Raw genomic sequence first — 19215 nt, forward strand, 5'->3', positions numbered from 1 at the left:
TCTCTCTCTCTCTCTCTGCAGTCTGTTCATCCACATGTCTCTCTGCAGCACGACTCCTATGACACTCAGGATTAGTACTTCCCTCCTTGAGAGCCTTTAAGCCCTGTGACCTGGCCGTCACTCATTGGTAACACCCACCACTTCTCATCTGTATATCAAACAAGACCTCGTTAATTTGTATTGAAGTTGCTGCTGACTCAAATTAGCAGTACTTCTAAGTTTTGCTGAATTAAAACTACTACCAGCCACCAATGCCACACCAAAATATTTTCACAATCAGTGAAAACAGTTTTTGCATGCTGCTTAGTTAAGGACAAAGTGGCACACGTTTTCGTGACACTTGAGAGAAGGTACTTGACAGAACAGGTTGTCAGCACACCTTTTTCAGAACTTGACATTTAGGTGTACTAAGAACAGTTCAATGACTCATTGTACTGTAGGTGTCAACTGAGAGAAACTGGATTTTTTTCTTTTCTTACACAGGCCTTATCTTAAAATCTACTACCTATTTTAACCACCACAATGCATATATTACTATGTCAGTTTTTGGTTTATTTATACATGTCATATACAGTACATGATCATTGCAGGGTTGAACCTTAATATGCCTTACTTACTCTACTGTTGTGAATCACTCTGAATAAGGGTTTTGGTTGAATATAAATTAAAACAAATATACATAAAACTATAATTCTGTAAGTTTTTGAAAACGTTGCCTTTCTGAACTCTTTCAGCAACTATGCAAGTCATTTGGTTTGCTGCACATTTACTAGCAACTACATTTCCTTTCCTGCATTAATACAAGCATGTTCAGACATCTCTGCAGGATCTATTTCTGGTCCAATTAACCTACATGCACCTGGGAAAGATGATCAGTCACTCAGTCAGGCTCAATTCATGAAAGATGGAGGTCAAAACGGATTGTTACAGCAATATTATGGTTGAAGTACATTTGAACGAGACCTCAGGCTTCTTTGGTTTAAGGTTTATAAAACCTTATAAAAAATTTATCTGAACCCACATTTTAGACGCCGTTCAGCATTTTTTGTAAAACTAAAACCTTGTGCCCTCTGCTTGTTGAAGTTTGCATGGTGACCTACTTGTAATTTAAAAAATCTAAGATTTTACACTAGTTCCACTTCCTGCTGTGGCTGGCTGTGGAAAAACAGTTATCTAATAGCAGTGAATAGGGTAGTGTGTACCTGGGCGGCAGGCCCTCCAGAGCTTTGTTCAGGTATTGTGGAGTGTTGTCTGTGTCTGCTGTGGGGAGAGGAACATCTGGAGTGTCTGCTTTGGAGTCACCATCACATTCTCCCTCTGCATCACCTTGAAAGCCCAGCCTGTCATCGCCATCGGCCTCCTGCCGGAACACACAAACACACAAAGATATCCAAATACAGACTTAAGAGAGAGAGTGTTCACTTGATACACAGGTCAGTGTAGAAAACAGGCTGACAACAGAGCAGTGTAACAGAAAAGCATAGGTATACAAGCAGCATAATCCTATCAAGAAAACAAGATGTACACTGAGAGCGCTTCTGAGATGCAAATGACAAGTCAATGTTGAGGTAGTCAAATAAAGTTCACTCTAAACTAAGAAGAGGCATTCAGGACCGGAAGACAGCGGTTTAATTAGGTCAGAGATTAGTCTATCACCTGGGAGGGAGAGGATACTACAGAACTGGTGCATGTGTCTTCTAAGCTTGGCTGGGATTTAAGTAGCCCTACAAGTAGATGTGGAGGAGTGGGCTTGTTTTGTTAGATTTCCTCTTTTACACCAGTGACAGCCTCTAGGAATTCAAAACCATCAGACCTTCTATGACTTAATTACAAAATAATATCTGCTAGAATAGGACTGGAAGTATGACACACAAAGGATTTAGTGTCCATCCATGTGTATATTTCCAGTTATAATATGCATAGCATTCAACATCAGAGAGCCATGAAATTGTAATAGTAGATCATGAAAAGCAAAGCCTTTGAATTTACAGGGCTGATGTGCTCATTTATATCAGCTGACCAGTGGAGTTAATGAAAGAAGAAGCGTAAAGGCTGAGGGTGAGGCATTTGCGAATGGCTGTCAGATCTAACTCTTCAAACAGAACTAGTGAAGATGGAAAAAAAAAAAAAAAAAAACACTGCCTCTGTAAATGTGCATATTTTTCCAAATAAAAGCAACTACGTAAAATCTGGAAAAAAAACAGTGATTTTTTTTTTTCCCATTCCGTCACTTGACACGTGACTTTGCTGCGTGTACAGTGTTTGTCGCCTATATTCCCACACCATTGACATCTTCCCAAATGCATCTTAATGTTTGGTTGACATTGTTACAGATCTGATAAATAAAAAAACAACAACATTTCCAATTGCATTGTTCCTTAAGATCAGTCTACTAAGTATTGTGTTGCCTTAATGTTTATCTAGGAATCTAAACATAATGATTTCAAATATTCTATATTTTAACAAATCTCTATAAAAGGAGAATGTTTGATTCCAACCTCACCACAAAGCTGGAGGATTAGCGACTAAGCATGACGGCGCTGAAAGTCTACACCTGATGTCAGCAGGTTAACAGACTGCTGCCCGCAGGGGGCAACCATTTTATTGGTGTTAATGAATCTTTAATCTGGATTTAAACCCAGTCAACAGATACAGCCTCTACAGTTGCATGTAGAATGAGTGATCATTTTATATAAACCTTTTCATCACATCTGTTGGGTTCTCTTGGGTTTCTTGTTGTAGTTGCAAAAATATTCATAATTCACCATCTGGTTTTGTAACATTGCATTTTTTTTCCTCCTTCCGCTTTAATGTTATTTCAATGAACAGAATTGAATAAATAATTTATTATTAAAATAAAATTATTATTAATAAATATTTATTATTATTATATTTGTATTTATTTGTGTCCCACAAATCCAGAGTTTCTGCTCCACTAGAAGATCCTCTAGTAATAGTTAGAAGTGAGCACATGCATCACATTACAAAAAGTAAAGATAAAAAGGGGAGAAAATGTAAATAGACTGCTAATTATACATAACAGACCCCCAAAAAACATTGTGAGATATGGATAAACCTTTGCTGTATTTGATATTCAATATCTTTGTTTCTATTTCTAATATCTAAAAATGGCCTGTGCAAAATTTCAGAACTTTCACTACATAAAAAAGAAGCCCTAGTAGGTTAAAAAAAATAACTTGATGATCAGCTATATGAATGCACAATATAAACAATCACAGTTAGCAAGATCTGGGAACAACTGCTAAGCAGTAGAGCATATGCCATGTGAAAGTCATACATCAGCACCTTGGTTTTGGAAAATGCTGGCTCAGTGAAGACGGAAGGTTCAAAAAGGAGAGAACATCATGTATTTTCAGATTTAGCAGCATTAGTGGGGACATGACTTCAGGCACTCTAACATTATTAATACGGAAGGAAAAGTAAAGTGACATCCTAGAAATTAGGCCGGACGCTTTGATGTTTGTAAACACCAGTTATGGTCTATCATGTAAGAAAGCAGTGAGTGACGATGCTTTTTCCGCCCAAAAGAGGCTATTTTTAAAACCAAGAGAAATTCCTCCTGAGATCACGCACAGGTTGTAGGAGATTAATCTTCCTTTTGCACTTGAGAGGCTCGCTGATGCTCCTGGACATGTTTTTCCTTTTATAGTTACTTTCACTCAAACGTTGCTAAATATGGTCCGTGGGAGCATCAGGGTTAAATCGGAGAGCTTGGGACAGACGTTGTAATTAGCAGAGAAAGTGCAGAAAGTGGGAGCAGGTTGGGATTAAAGCAGAGGGGGGTCACTTGCATTGTTGTTAAGAGAATAGGTGTAATTGAAGATATCTACTTAGGTTTTAATGAGCAAACATTGAAGCCCGCAGATTGAAACAGTGGAAAGCTACAGTGCAGGTTACTCTTTCTGACAGTTCACGTGGCTCTTGTCTATAAAACCCTTTTACCTGTGGACAAATAAAAACACTTCCAGCCACAAACAGCTGACTTTTGTCTTTAGTGGGTAAGCTCACAATCAGCATTTATTTCCGGGATGAATGACTCGCAGTAGTCCCAGGTATTAATCAGCTACAGCTCTGACTGGCAGTGAGTGAATTTTTGCCCCTTTTCCGGCCTTGCCTCCGTTGGTAAAGTCCGTCAGCTCGGCCACAAATTCCATCCGTCTCCGCCCAAGCAGCGCTCAAACATTGTTCCAAATTAGTTGGCAAAAAGTTTGAAAGAGACAGAACTGAAGTAACTACAATTTTAAAAAAGTAACCACTGTTCAACCACATATTCACTGGCCTTCATGCTGCTTTCTAGTGTTTACTGTTTACTAGTATGGATCAATGGAAGTACATTTTCAGGATAATTACCCAACATCCAGTGCGTGGTGCACGGCAAGCCAGCTTGCTTCTTTCAGAGAATGATTATAAAGATTTACAGAGAATATATTTACTGATTTTGCTATCTAACTGGGACATTTTGGATTGATGGGTATTGTTATGGACGGAGTACACATAGCGATACACAGGAATGAGCAAATTACATATAACCATGTCAGTGTTTCCTCTATGTTGATATGTTGTTGGTGGCCCACAAGGGTAAGATTTCTGCCGCTATAGCATAGGGCAGACGCACAACACGGTTTCCGCTATGTAGACTGAGCATCTTCAGCTATTTATGAAAAGTCAAAGTTGTAATTACACGACTCTGCCAAACCGTCTAATCTACTGAACTCAAGCAAACTGACATCCGAATCAGAATTTGATGAATTTACTGTTTATCAGACCCCAGATGAGACGAGAAGCTAACGTCCCGCAGCAAACGCAGCGGCCTCTCTGCCTCCCTGCTGCCAGAGACGCTGTGTTCCTCCAACACGCTGTATTAACGTTAGCTACCGTTTTAAAGCGGTTTTCCAGGTTAGTGAGGGTGCATACTGCTCAAAACCAACATGAAAAACGTAGCTAGTAATGTTCACTCAGCGTTTTTGTTGTTGTTAAACAGTGTGTCAAATGAGCGGTGACATTAAATCACCGGTTTCAGGTAACCTCCCTACGGTACCATCTATTTGCTGGATGGTTTCAAGGTAATAGTCGGTAGCTAACATTAGCAGATAAGCCCGTTGACAGCGACGTTATTGTTCATATTTTGGCATAATGTTTCTGACTGTATTGAATGTGGAGTTTTCTTTTGGTGCAAATGTTCCACCAAAACAAATTCCTTCCTGAGACTATTTTATAGAGCTACTGTCGCTGGGTGCGCAGTTTAGCACCGCTCACAACACAATTGTGATTGGTTTACAGGAATGAAGGTTTGTTTCTCCAATCCTATAATGTATGTGTGGTGTAGCCAGACCTTACTCCACAACACTGTGGAAAAAGGTCTGCCATTGAGAGACGCTGTTTTCCAGCACATTCGTGATGTCAAATGTGACACACCAGAAAATAAACAGAATGGCATACTCTACTACTTGCAATGGAAAACAAGTCTATCGCCTATTTTTAACAAGTACAGTAGGTATGGAAATTGAAACACATACTTCATTCGCACAAAGGTGTTACATGCAGAGCGCCACAGTGTTACGGCCTAATCTGGGAGTATGTACTCAAGCGTGTTAATTAAAGTGCCAAACAATGTTAATCTTTTGTTTAAGAAAAGTATGCTAACCACTGCGTAAACTCCACAGTCAAACATTTTAAACAATCCTGTGTGATAACAATCTAAGTTATGTTGTAGGGTCCAACGAGTCCTGCGAGTACCTGTAATCATAAACGGTAATTACAAAAAGAAACACATGCTGAGAGAGCATGGAATTAAAGATGTAGGAAGCCACAGCAGGTGGTGCATCCAAAATTTCATTTCCACTGTTCATATTTTTCTGTGAGTATGACTTGCAGACAGTATAAGCTCAGCTCACTTCCACTATCTGTCTCTGTTGTCCTCCTTCTGGTTATTAATGGCTTCTCTGCAGAAAAATGGAAGGGAGAGGGAGAGGGAGGATGTGGTCTGACAAGAGGACAGGTGACGAGCAGCTCAAGCCACATCTACACTGAGGCTGTTTTCATATAACCAGTACCTGAGGCAAAGAACCCTTTTGCAGGGTTGTTTGTGTTCTGAACTATTGCTGCATAATATAGTGTTTTTATAGCTATCACAATTTGTACAATAAACACATCGGGAAAGACTGCAATATTGCACTGGGATTTTTGAGTTAGTTGAAAGTGAATATTAGCAAAAAATGTTTAAAATTGAACTAAAATGTGAATTTGTGTTGATTCCAATGTCCAATTTGTTCAGTAATGAAAGTTTATATATACACATTTTTCCATGCAATGTGTTCCATTTTGCAGTATTCTGAAAAAGTCAGAACTGAATACATGTTAATGTGTTTATTTATCATAAGTAATACTTTTAGCGCAATATTCAACGTTATCGCATACTTTCCTCATGACATGCAATCCTAGTCAGCAGCTAACAGCTAAATCTGAAAAAAAAACAGTGCTTGTATGATATGTAGAAACAACTGATATCTATTTGTAAGCTAAAATACCACACACATAGAAATGGCTTAATTGCTTTGCTATAATTTGCTAGTTTTAAGTTGAAAATGTCCCCAGCCACAAACATGGTTTTATTTAGAAATTAACCCGAAGTGGTGCAGTTACTGGTGCCACCATCTAATGAATGTTTGGGCATTTAACTTGATGAAATAAGATACCCAATGAGGTGCAAAGGAACAGTGAAACCCAGTCCTATACACCATCTTAATTGAGACACCTATAATTTAGCCTGGAATGGTCAATAGCAGTGAGAGGCTGCTAAGCAACTTTCTTACCACAGCACAACTAATAACCCTATGCACCTGGAAGGTCCAGACCAGCAGACAGCAGCAGGCTCTGGTCACAGGGGAGAGGATCACTGAGTAAGCTACAGCCTACATTTGGTATTAGGCTAAGCAGCAGTGATGCTAAAAACAACTTTTAGCTTACAACAGCTCTGCCCTTTTCCAACTGCATCAAAAAGAAGGCATTTCCCAATCTATTGGTATTGGCATTAATAATGGCAGATAAACCAACATTTTTTATAGTTTTTTATAATATTAATTCATCAGAATAATGACAAATAAATGATTCTGATAAATGATTATTTAAAAAATAAAAATGGATGGTCAACCATGTTATGAGTGTTTGCGTTGATGCTCATTATAGAAATCCATATGGAAGCGAAGGTATACATGTTGACATGTTTTGGTGGCAATACATTTAAAGTCAGGGGATCAAGCAGGTTATAGAGGATTTGGATTTATCTGGTGAACACGAAGGCCTGTTTAAAATGTCATGACAACCCATCCAATATTTGTCATGAGATTTCAAAATGATACCATGTTGCAACACAACTTGTAAACCCCAATAATCTACAGTACGCTGCTGTCTTTTATATTTGCCTCACAAAGCTCGAGGTTAAAAAAAACTCCACATTAACGAGGTTATCTGAATGCAGAGCCACAACGCACAGCAGATTAGACTCCTCTGCTGTCCAAAGACATTTCTAACTAGGGCAGTGCAGAATGAAGCTGTGACTAACAGAGCGTTAAACAGCCTGCTGCCACCACCACTGCTGCTGATGGAGGCTTCAGGGAGGGCCGGGCGACCACAGCCAGCAAACCAAGGTCAACTGTCACATGGAGTCTTGAGCATCCGCTAACTGTCCCGGCAACAGTATGCAGGACCATGAAGGGAGAGCAGCCGTGATGAGAGCAAAGGGGCAATACGTGAATTAAACAAGCAGTGCTGTGTGGCTGACTAACTCATTAAAGTAAATATTGGCCTTGGAGACAACACACACGGAGAGTGTGTGAATGTACATATACTGTATAGAGCTCAACAGTGTGGTTTTGGAAGTAAGAATCCCATTCATTTTCTCCGTAAGGATTTAGATTTTCCACCATAACGTCTAAACTATCCAAGACTGACCATGAGCTACAAGGTTGTGAAACAAAGGTTTCATTTTTTGACGATTATTTCTTGGGCATTTTTAGGCCTTTATTTACAGGACAGCTGAGGAGGTGAAAGAGGAGAGAGAGGGGGTAATGACATGCAGTAAGGGCTGCAGGTTGGAGTCAAACCCAGGCCCGCTGTGTGGCGGAGTGAACCTCTGTATATGGGCGCCTGCTCTACCAACGGCGCTATCCGAGCGCCTGAAATAAAGATTTCTAATCCTAACAATCCCATAATCCTAAGCGTAAGAACGGCTAGAGCGAGCTTCTACCAATAAATACATGATAATTCTGTACGCAGTCTTGTCACTTGTCACTACATTTTTGTGTAATTTCGGATTGAGCCCAAAGTGTAAGAATTTAGAGCAAGCGAGTGGCCGTGTTAATGATATTTCCTGCCACAAAACCAGAAGAAAACAAACACGCTGTCCTGCCAGGTCAGGGATATTGGCAGCTGGAACTCAAAACAAGCCAGACTCCAGTCTATAACCCTGGCTGAACCTGATAGCTTTGCTCTTTATTAATTAACCTGTACCACGCTTTAAACCGCGGAACTATGCCGGTTAGTCATCGTCAAGTGTCAGTCTCTTTTACACAAACTCTCTTTCCGTGGTCCTTCCCTCAAATGACAACACTAGTATTTTCACTTCTAATGGACAACGTTCCATTTCTCCTAGAAGCCTCACATTTTTTAGCATTTATGCTATTTAAATGGTACTCTTCTCTCACCTGCCAAAACAATAGGGCTGAACAATTAACTGCATTTGCAATAATATTGCGATACGTTAAAATCGCAATTTCCTAATCGCAAAGGCTGAAATTGGGTCATGTGACTTGCAAATCAGTCTGCACTCCACAGGGAAAGCATCAATTTTGCCCACCAACACTATGCTGTACCTTGAGCAGATTTCTGTCATTCAAACAACTCTTGAGTTGTAGTTTAAAACTTTTACAGCCATTTTAATAAAATTAAAGGTTTTATTTGGGCTCGAGATCATACACACAGTTAATGGATACAAGCACAGGAACTGAATGCTCGATTAGCGGTTAGCTCACACACACTTATTTAACTGCCTGGTAAAGTTCAAATTCAATGTTTAAAAAGTGCAATCCACATGTTTTTATATGTTTAAAATAATAATGTAAATACTACTACTGGTAAAGTGTGGTAAAGCCACATATTTGTTTTCATATTTTCTTTTGTTTGTTATATTTCTTTGTTTGATTTGTTTATGACTTTATTATCAATGTTTACACCTAGCTTGGTCAGTGCTCATTATACTACTGTGATTGAAGTAGTTAAATAAAAGATGTCGTTCATATAAATTCATGCATCACCTAATTTCATCATCAAATACAGGGCTGTCCTCCAGGAAAGAAGTTTGTTTAATCTATCTAATCTTGTGATGTTTACACTATACAATGATTAATTGCTTGTCTTTGTTGAATAACTCAGAGGACAAAGAGCTTAAAAAAATAATTGCATATTAAATCACAACCGCAATATTGATGACAATGAAAATCGCAATTAGATTATTTTCAAAAATCGTTCAGCCCTACAAAACAGCCATAACAAAAAGAGTTAATAGCCCAGGACAGAAAGTGTATAGCTAGTAGTAGCTTGGTGTATGTAGCTGGTGTATCCTATCCTGTATCATTTCATCAACTGCTTTCAATTAAGACACCAGCTCGATGCTTTCAAGAGAGGCAGGCCTGCATATGGCAGCGTGCTAGAAGCCAAACGTCTGCAAACTCACGCTTCTTAGCATATATCTTGTGGCTGAGTGGCAATTAGCCAACCTAATAAAAAAAAAATATAGAAGATAAAAATGACCACACAGAGAAAACCTTCATCTCTCATTAAGACAGTCCATTAATGTTGAGTTGTGTAGAGATTAATTTGAGAGTTTGTTGTTAATAAGACGTTCACTTAGAGGACAGCGGAGAGGAACAGGAGTGTTTAATAGCCAAGCAAATTCTCACCTAGCATCATTTGCTAGTTGTACCGCAGGAACGTTTGTGTTTATTCACCCCAAACAGCCAACGTGTCTGCTCAAACAGAGAGCACTTACGTGTTTATTTATCAACTGTAAAATGTCGTAATAAAGATTGTTAAATAACCAACTTCAAGGGAGGGGAATATTGATCTAAGCCAATGTCTGGCAACAAACATCTATGACACATCATAATCTCTGTGTGACAGAAGTGGAAATATACACTGGAATAGCAAAGAAAAATGTGTGATTTAATCAAAAACAGTATTCATTGACTGACTAATGAAGACATTAACTGATTTGTTGGACAAGTGAGATGAAACAGCATACACCAAAGAGTAATAATAATAACAACAACAACAATGTATACTGTATTAATCCCACAAATTACAAAAAAAATTACAAGAGACACTTTTGCCTTTTTAAAGATTAACACAACCCCATGCATACATGCACCGTCATATAGGTGTAAAATAGCCAGTAACTGGAAGTAGAACAGTTAGTTTGAATGCCTCAGTATCACCAACAATATTATCTTAATACTAATGACCAGAGTATTGACAATGATCAAATCTTGCAGTAGAATGTATTGTTGGGTGTTTCTCCCACCTCTAATAATGGAAACTTAAATCATTGTGATAATGTACCCACTAAACCACAAAAGAAGGCCAACTCTTGTGTAAATGTAAACAAAGGTTGGCTAACAGGGATCGCCCTGCACTAATTTGTCTTGTCATGCTTCTCACGTTGCGTGTATTGGGACAGAGGACTTCTTTGGGACAGCTGAGGGCCAAAAAAGGACTTTGAAGGAGGTGAGGAAAAACAAGTTGGGAAACTAATGAGATGTCAAGTGTGGCACTGTGCCTGAAACTGTAAGTCACACACAGCCAGGCAACAGTGACCAGGAACAAATACACACAGGCACAGATGTGTTGATGTACTTCAGTTCCACGAGTCAATCTGTTTTAGTACGGGTGCCCCTCTAGCGGGAACCCAAAAAGATTATTTTTTAAGCAATCAACAGAAAATAATTCTGTGACAATTGTGATAATTTAGGTCATTTTCATGCAATAATGCCCAGAATTCAGTGGTTCCATTCTCTAAAAAAAGTGGACATTTACTAGTTTCTTCATCTTCTATAACAGTGAACTAAGTAACTTAGGGTTTTGGACTGGAAAAAACAAAACCTATACATTTTCTGGAGAGAAACTTTGCCAGGCCTATCCAGTGAAAAAAACTCAAACTTTCCGGCATCAAGGTAATATAGAAATTGGTTACTATGACAGCACACTTTCCAAATAGGTGAAGTGACATTGTGTAAAGCAGACATACAGTACAGCATGTGTGATGTAATGCAGGTTGCAGAGTTTCTGGGCCATGGTAAACTCCTTGGCACAGTTTCAGAGACATTATGCAGAGTATCAGTGGTGAGATAGCTCTTTTCTCTGAGAGGCGAGTTAATCAGTAGGCCGGGTTGGATTACTCAACGCCCCCTGCATGCATTACACAGGGGCTGGTGGTAGGACGCATGAACGGAGGTGGGGTTGACTCTCTCTAACCTTTGAAACTAAGATGGTACCTAAACCCAAAGATATTCAATTAACGATGACAAAACAGAAAAGCATCACAGTTGAAGCTGGAGACAGTAAACATTTGTCATTTTTGTTTGATAATTGAGATAATTATGACAATGGATGATTATGCAACCACCAAAATTAAATATATCCAAGTTTAAGAACAAACTGCCAAGCTAAACTTTTGAGCCAACTTGGATGAAAAGTCCTAAAACGCTCCAATTAAAAGGGAAGTTCCACATGTACAGTTCCATGTCCAATCCTAAAAGAGAGATCCCTTCTCCTTGTGGGGAGTGTATGGCTAGAGGGTGTACGGGGTCCACCCTGGGGTCAACTTAGAAAAAAATAAAATAAACCGTGCAGACAGAAAACAAATCCGTTCCCTCTGTTTTATAAACTGTACGCATAATCCATGTCCTTGGTTTTATAAATGTGAGCAAAGTTAGAAAGATATTCTCAAATTCAAACTTCCTTGATCAATTACTCTATAGCAAAATTATTTTAAAAAAAAAAAAATCACACATTACGCTTTTTTTCCTAATATAGTAAGGTTAACAATGAGCAACAAACTCATTTTCATCAAAACAAGCAGTCTTCGAACCTGGAGAAATAAGATAGGTCTCTAGTAGCAGCCGGCGGTGCTTAGGAACCGTCTACAAAATACAAACCCAACACAAAAATATCTATTATCTTATTAATCTAATGATTAAAAAAGGTAGTGTCTCCAAACTTACCTCAATTATAGCTTGTCTCCTGCTAGTTGTACTAAAGCACTTACTTTTCAAAAAAAGTTTGGAAATATTTTTAAATTTAAATGAATAGGTGCCATTGGTTTATAAAACAGAGGGCACAGATTTATAAATCCGTGGGAACAGTTTATAAAACCAAGGGAACCGTTTAAGTTTTATCCTCAGCTGACCCCAGGGGGGGCTCCATAAGGGTGCCTTATGTCATAGAGATTGTAAAGTAATCTGAGGCAAAGTCAATTAAATTGACTATTCTTCTTGATTGAGCTCCAGAACAAGCGAGTAAGTGGGCCTTGAGTGGAGAAAGGATATGTCATAGTTATTGATGCTTAATAAAAGATATTGCAATGTAACCACTACTTGAAAACAAAGTGAATGTTGCATTGTTTTTGCATTTCCTAGCTTTTGAAATCTTACTAAAAGATGAATCAATTCAATCCTCAACCTAATGTTAACACAAATACATTTTAATATCAAAATTGTCTGTTTTACTTTAAATCTGGATGTGTTATTGACTCACTTACTGTATGGAAAAGTAGGACTGCCATTTCAGTCAATGCAGCTTCTATGCAGATAGTCAAGTATTTGGTAGTTCAAATAAATGGCTAAAGAGGTCATTATTAGTTATAGTTAATATAGCAATTTCCGTGTAGCCTGAGTGTTAAGAATTAGCAATAAATAACTTTCCATTCTGAAAAATAGTTATTTTTAATTTTTTTTTTTTTGTTTAGCACTGGACCCCTAATTTCCTTTTATCTCTCACACAAGCCGAGAGGCCTTCCAAGCCTCGCACCTGCTCTAATGCTGCAATTCAACTACAAAAATCAAACTTTGAAGCTAAATATTCAGCCACAGACACTTAATTATACTTGGACGTTACCATAGTAAGGCTGAAGGAACCAGCAGGAGCATGACATTACTTAGCTAGTCTATTCCATGGTAACAGTGTGAAAACATTATGACATTGTCCAGCAGCCATGAGGACGTGAACCACACACCAAACAGAAGTTGTTATTCCTTAATACAAAGCCGTTTCGGTGATTGATGTTGTGGCTGGATTACCGCGGTGGAGGAGCCAGCAGCTAACTAACTAGCTTAATTAGCTCCTCTGCTAAACTGACAACCCAGCTAGCTTAACTGGTTGGCCAACGTCTGACAAACCTGACTAACTTATTTTGAGGGCGATGTCGCCAGGTGGGGTGAAACCGTCGTGTTAGTACTCGTTACGGCTCAGTTTACCTTATCGCTGATATTCTCGGTGCTGTCAGGGTTTCCTCCGTCTCCGCCTCGCTTTCTCAGCTCCGTCATGTTTCGCTCGTTTCGCTGCCCGGGACGTTAATGTGTCACATAAGCCGACACCGTGGTGAGGAGGGAGGGAGGAAGAAGGGGACACCAATCCTTGGGTTTTATTAGCTAGATAAAGTCCTGCATTTTTAACCAGGGTTTTGACTTTATAATGCTTGGTCCGTGAAGAAGGTCAGCTTTCCTGAAAGTCAGCCGGTGCTGCCAAAGCGTAGCAACAGAGCTCGACAAGCTACTAACGACAGTACTGCGTGTGTTTGTTTATCACCGCAGTCCCAATCCCTGCGCCCCTCCTTCCACAGTCAAGCTTTTTAAAGTAAGGCCACGCAGCTTCCGATAGTTACTTTCAAAGTAAATGCTTTGCTGAGGAATACTCCATTTATTATTATTCTTCAATCGATGCTGACTCTGCGCCAGTGGTTGAAAAGCACCTATCTTAGATACATTTACTAAAGTAAAAGTTGTAAAATCTATCTTTGACGAGGATAGTGACCCTAGTGGACTTTAAAAGAAAATAATAGAATTAAAAAAAACACAACTTGGGAAAAAGAAAAGATACACAGGCTACATAAGATACAAGAAGATGGACTTCATCAATCCCACTGGGGAAATTCTTGTGCTACAGCAACTCAAGAAAAAATAACACACATCAGAATAACACAAATACACGTTATTATGATATATAGTGATGATAGGCGTTAAAAGTCAATACAAATGTTGGCATAAAATGTAGTAATACCACAGTTTAGAAATACTCTGTTACAGCTACAACAAAATGCAACTGCAACAAAGTATTGCATTCAAAGCGTACTTGAGTAAACTATGAAGCTTTAAAATATACTTATATTAAATTAAAAGTACTTTTTATGGGGAATGTCCTGTTTCAGAAACTGCAATGTTGCAGCTAGAAAATGTGGTGCTAATTTTAATTACTTCCTATACTGATAGGCTCACTTGTTAACTTTGTTGATAATATTTCTTCTTCTTTTCCTCAAGTACACAACAGTACAACAGTGCTGGCTTAATCAAGTTATCAAGGTTCTCTCACGAATGCATAATTTCTTAAATAAAATGAAATATTTTTGTATTAAATTAAATAATTTGAAAGGGCTGCCTGTGATCCCACCATAAACTCAACCACTGGAAAGAAAAATATTGTCAGAACTGTCAATAAACAGGAGCTTTCAGATTTTGTAAAGGTGAAGCATCAGTAAACACAAGTAGCAGAATCCTTCACTTCACTAGTAAATTACCAAAATATTACAAAATACATTTCCAGTAAAACAATAGCCCATTATGAAATATGTGTATTCAGTTTGTATGACTGTAAAATGTGTTTTTAATGTAGAGCCATGAATGTGTGGAGTAGAATTATTATCTCCATCTAAAATGCAGTGGAGTAAAAGAAGGAAGTGTCAACAAAAGTAATATTTACAATTTCATATGGCCCATGATGCATTTATTTACCTGTCCGTCTTATATTTTATTAATTAATTCCAGTGTCTCCCATTGAGTGTAGGGTACATTGCTTAGTTTAGGGGGAGGTTTATTTTGAAGTACATGCCATACAATTTCCGGTCTTAGTTTGTGTTTCTCAACTTTACACAGGTCTGCTGGTGCTGCTGCGGTGGATACAACCTCTCTCTCTCTCTCTCTCTCTCTCTCTCTCTCTCTCTCTCGTCTCTCTCTCTCTCTCTCCTATCCAATCTATACTCGGTTGACCGACTTGCTTCATGCTGCGGTATGCAACTACCAGTAATAACCGGTGCCCTTAGATCCCATTAATTATCAAATATTGAAAGGGATAATTGTGGAAGCCTGTTTCCGCCAATGTGATGATAAAAAAAAAACCTATAGCCTAAGTCGGAGACATTTGTCCAAAATAATGAGTATGTTTAGTTTCTCAAAATAACAACTTAATATCTCAAAATAATAACTTGTTTTTTACAATAATATGAAACTTTCTCAAAAAATTCTAAAAAATTATGAGAACCAATCAAAATAAGTTAGTATCTCAAAATATACTATCTCAATTCATTATTTTGAGATTGTACAGTATCTCATCATGACTTACCAGATCTATTTTTTTCTCATCACATTGGCAGAAATGAGCTTCCATACTTTATTATGAAACACATCACCGACTTTTGTGTTTTATCTGGGCACTTTTTCCTGTTTTTAATTTTTTTTTTTTTTAATTTACTTTTTGGATTTCTCCAAACAAAGCCAGATTGTGCGGTTTCTCAGGCTTGATCGTTAGAACAGACATTACCATAACAGTACGGGGTTACTTCAGACTCACAAACATGAACCTTAGTCAGTACATTTCATTCAAAAAAATGTTTTGTGGACACTTTCAATTTTGTCAAATAAACGAGTGAAATGTATACTAATTTGTAAGTTGCATACAGTTGTGATTACAAGCTAGTTTGAGTGATGGGTTCACTCAAACTAGCTTGTAATCATAATATATATATGTATGTGTATATTTTATATACTGTATTTAGCCATTATAATTTGCAGATTCCTTTATTGTCCTCACATTAACAATTTACAAAATACAGCATGAAGACAACTTGCCCCAAAATTCAAAATAAAAGAATAGACTGTGTTTTTGGTGGTAAACAGCAATTATTTATTGAAATGAAATTAAAAAGAAGAAGTAGCAGGTCTATGTGCATTATTGTAACATTTTGTTTCTGTAAGGGGGGGGGGGGGGGTTACTCTACGGTTTTTTTTTCTCTTGTAGGATGTAGTGAACACAAATATACAAGAAACATTCAGCTATCACAGATTGCACACCAGATACTGTAGTAATGCAGTCTAAACAAAGACCACCAAAATAATCCGAGATTTTCTCTTTTTTTCCTTCTCTCATTAGTCCTTAATTTTCTCCAGAGTACAAAAGTCCACCCAGAGTCGGGGACATGATCTCCAGCTCTGTATACAAACCTGTCAGTCGGCCATTAGGGACAACTCATAAGACCATGTATCCAGCAAAAAAAAAAAACAACGAACAAAAAGAAGAAAACCAACAAAATATAATGCTTAAAACATGTACAATGCACTGACACAGAAAGTCAGCTGTGTTAATAGACATGCAACAAGTAACAAAACTTGCTGAAATCAAAATAATCATTTAAAAAAAACAAACATCTAAAACCAGTTATAATTGCATAAATACTTTGTACAGTTCATTTATCCGCTGTGAAATGCACATTTCTGTTAAAATGACAACATAAAACGGCATTCGATAAAAACCTGTGATTCCTCGTGACCTTTCGGTTTTTTGTACACGTGAAGGTGCAAAGGAACTCTTGATTGATAGAAGCCGACATGGCCTTTTCAGCTAGATGGCATGATTGCACACTAAATTACAGTACATAAACGCAGAATGCTCAATAACAAGAGTGCATATTATTATTATAACATCATGGGAGCTGTAGGGGCGAGTATTAAAGTATTTTTTTTCGTTTTTTGACGCGTTTGAGACTCTGAAGATAAGTGGGGAACAAAAAGAAAACAGTTCTCTCTGGGAAAGAGAGAAAGCATCACTTGAATGCGCCGTTATTTCCCACAGAACCACGAACAAAACAACTTTAAACACACGTATGAAGAGAGAGGAGGGCAGGAAAAAAAACATGTACAGACTTTAATGTTCAAATATTAAACCCAGCAGCAGCAGCCATCCAGCAGAGTACATGGGGATAAATTATGAATAATCGTTGTACACATATGAACCCCCTGATGTTAATATATCAATCTGAAGCCTGTATTGGGGTTAATCTGTGCCAAAAATGTTTTGTTACTGCATATCTTTCTTTTGAATTTATATAACTCCTTGCTGTTACTAAAAAGTCTCGTGGACAATAATTTTAAACATCCTTGGATCACATACAAAAGTTAGATATTTCTGTTTTTACACGCGTGCTTAACTACTGTTGTTGCTTAGTGTCGTAGCAACAAAAAGCCATTGTTATGTATTTGCTTGGGCATTGTTATTATCGCTGCAGTATATCCATCACTAATTTGTCTTGCTTGAAGTTACTCGTCTGTTTTTCTGACTACATAATAACGACTAGTCATGTCATTTTCTTTAATTCTGTCCTCGTCATTTTTTTTGTCTTTGTTTAGATTTCCCTTGTGGCCCGTGTTTTCATTTTTGTCTGTTATATGAATTTATGGGACGACTCTAAAATGGACAGTGACACATCAGCAGTGATGGTAACCAGGCAAACTCAACAAAAGCCTAACAAGGAGGAACAGTGAACACTTCCAAATAACAAAATCAGATTTTTGGCACAAATTAAGCTTCATAGATTTTATAGTCACAGGTAATTCCTCTGACCTCAAAACCTTCATTCACCTAAATACATCTGGAGCCAACTGATCTCAGGGCAACTAAACTAAATGAATTCAAATTATTATTTACATATTTTCCTATGCTTATAATAATTTCATTCTTTACTGCACAGACTCTTTACAAGGTGCTCGGCTGCTGCTCCTGCAGTTTAACATCTTTTGCGAGGACTGAGGATAAAGTGTGTCGAGTGCCACATTTTCTAATCTGCTGTAATAATGCCACAGGGTCAGAGTGAAGGTCTGCAAACCCCACATCTGAATAGAAACCAACAAGAAAATAAAAACCACAATATACACTACAAATCCCTTTTTTTGTGTGCATTCAGAAAGCCGCTTTCACGCTGTACAGTAACTAAATAAGGCTACATGAAAGAGACATGAGGGAACGTTAATGTGTAGCAATATTACGTAACTAATTTGTACTTTTTCACAGATGGTGAACCCATGATGTTTTCTCTCCTTAGACAAAACCTCTTGAAAGAAACTGAGCGATATGGTTTAAAAAATAAAATCAATGTAAAATCTGAAATGATAATGTGTCCAGTCTTTGAACAGCAGCGACAACAACAATTCTCCAAATGGGAATTCTCCGAAATATAAAAGGACCGATTATAAAGAAGAAAAGAAAAGAAAAATCATCATAATTGATACATCAAAACAATTTGGCAAAGAAAAGGATACAAAATCTCTCTATGATGGTGATGACACTGTGGGCAACTCTTAGAAAATAAAACTTTGTAAACAACAACTACAAAAAATGATCAGGAAATTAAAAATAAGTCATTTTGCATAACTAGACTCACTAGTAAAGTCAACCCATAGACATTAATTATTGACATTCATATCCCTTCCTCTGGACTCGCCGTGACTCGTGACGCAGACTACACACAATCAATTTTTTTTTTTTTTTAAAGCCAGGAGTGGTTAGTCACAACGCTATGTTACAGGCAATATGTTTTTTTTTTTCTCATTGACCTTATTTGTTGCTCTGTTTGTTCCTCTTACAGTTAAAAAGGCCATGATAAGTATTTACAATATTAACAAGTTTGTTATGTCTTACGGTGAAAGAGGAAGGCGTTTTCCCCGTGTCCCTGTCTCAAAGCAGAAATGGCGAGTGATTGATTTGAGCGCGCCAAATCAAGTTTTTTTCTTCTTTTTTTTCTTCCTCCAAGTGAGTGCAGGTGGTAAAAGTGGTGATTGAGCTTTTTTTTCCTCTTCCATTTCCTTTCAATCTGTTTTCATC

General features: G+C 37.8%; 1 protein-coding gene and 1 long non-coding RNA gene across 3 annotated transcripts in view; one reads left to right on the forward strand and one right to left on the reverse strand.

The window, feature by feature from the left end:
- Window positions 1-13909, reverse strand: part of cds1 (CDP-diacylglycerol synthase (phosphatidate cytidylyltransferase) 1) — a 31707-nt gene extending 17798 nt beyond the window's left edge. For both annotated transcript variants that reach the window (XR_004332227.1, XM_032517193.1), the window contains exons 1-2: window positions 13548-13909; window positions 1203-1360 (exon numbers count right to left, since the gene is read on the reverse strand). Coding sequence is in view for 1 of the 2 variants with exons in the window: in XM_032517193.1 (XP_032373084.1) it covers window positions 1203-1360; window positions 13548-13616 (227 nt within the window). In the remaining variant the exon portion in view is untranslated. The remainder of the gene's footprint in view (window positions 1-1202; window positions 1361-13547) is intronic.
- Window positions 13910-17261: 3352 nt separating this feature from the next.
- LOC116690335 (uncharacterized) overlaps window positions 17262-19215 on the forward strand; it is a 10029-nt gene continuing 8075 nt past the window's right edge. Inside the window, exon 1 of the long non-coding RNA XR_004332234.1 lies at window positions 17262-17337. This is a non-coding gene — a long non-coding RNA (uncharacterized LOC116690335). The remainder of the gene's footprint in view (window positions 17338-19215) is intronic.

This window comes from Etheostoma spectabile, chromosome 5 (genome assembly GCF_008692095.1).
Source record: "Etheostoma spectabile isolate EspeVRDwgs_2016 chromosome 5, UIUC_Espe_1.0, whole genome shotgun sequence".
Lineage (NCBI taxonomy): Eukaryota > Metazoa > Chordata > Actinopteri > Perciformes > Percidae > Etheostoma > Etheostoma spectabile.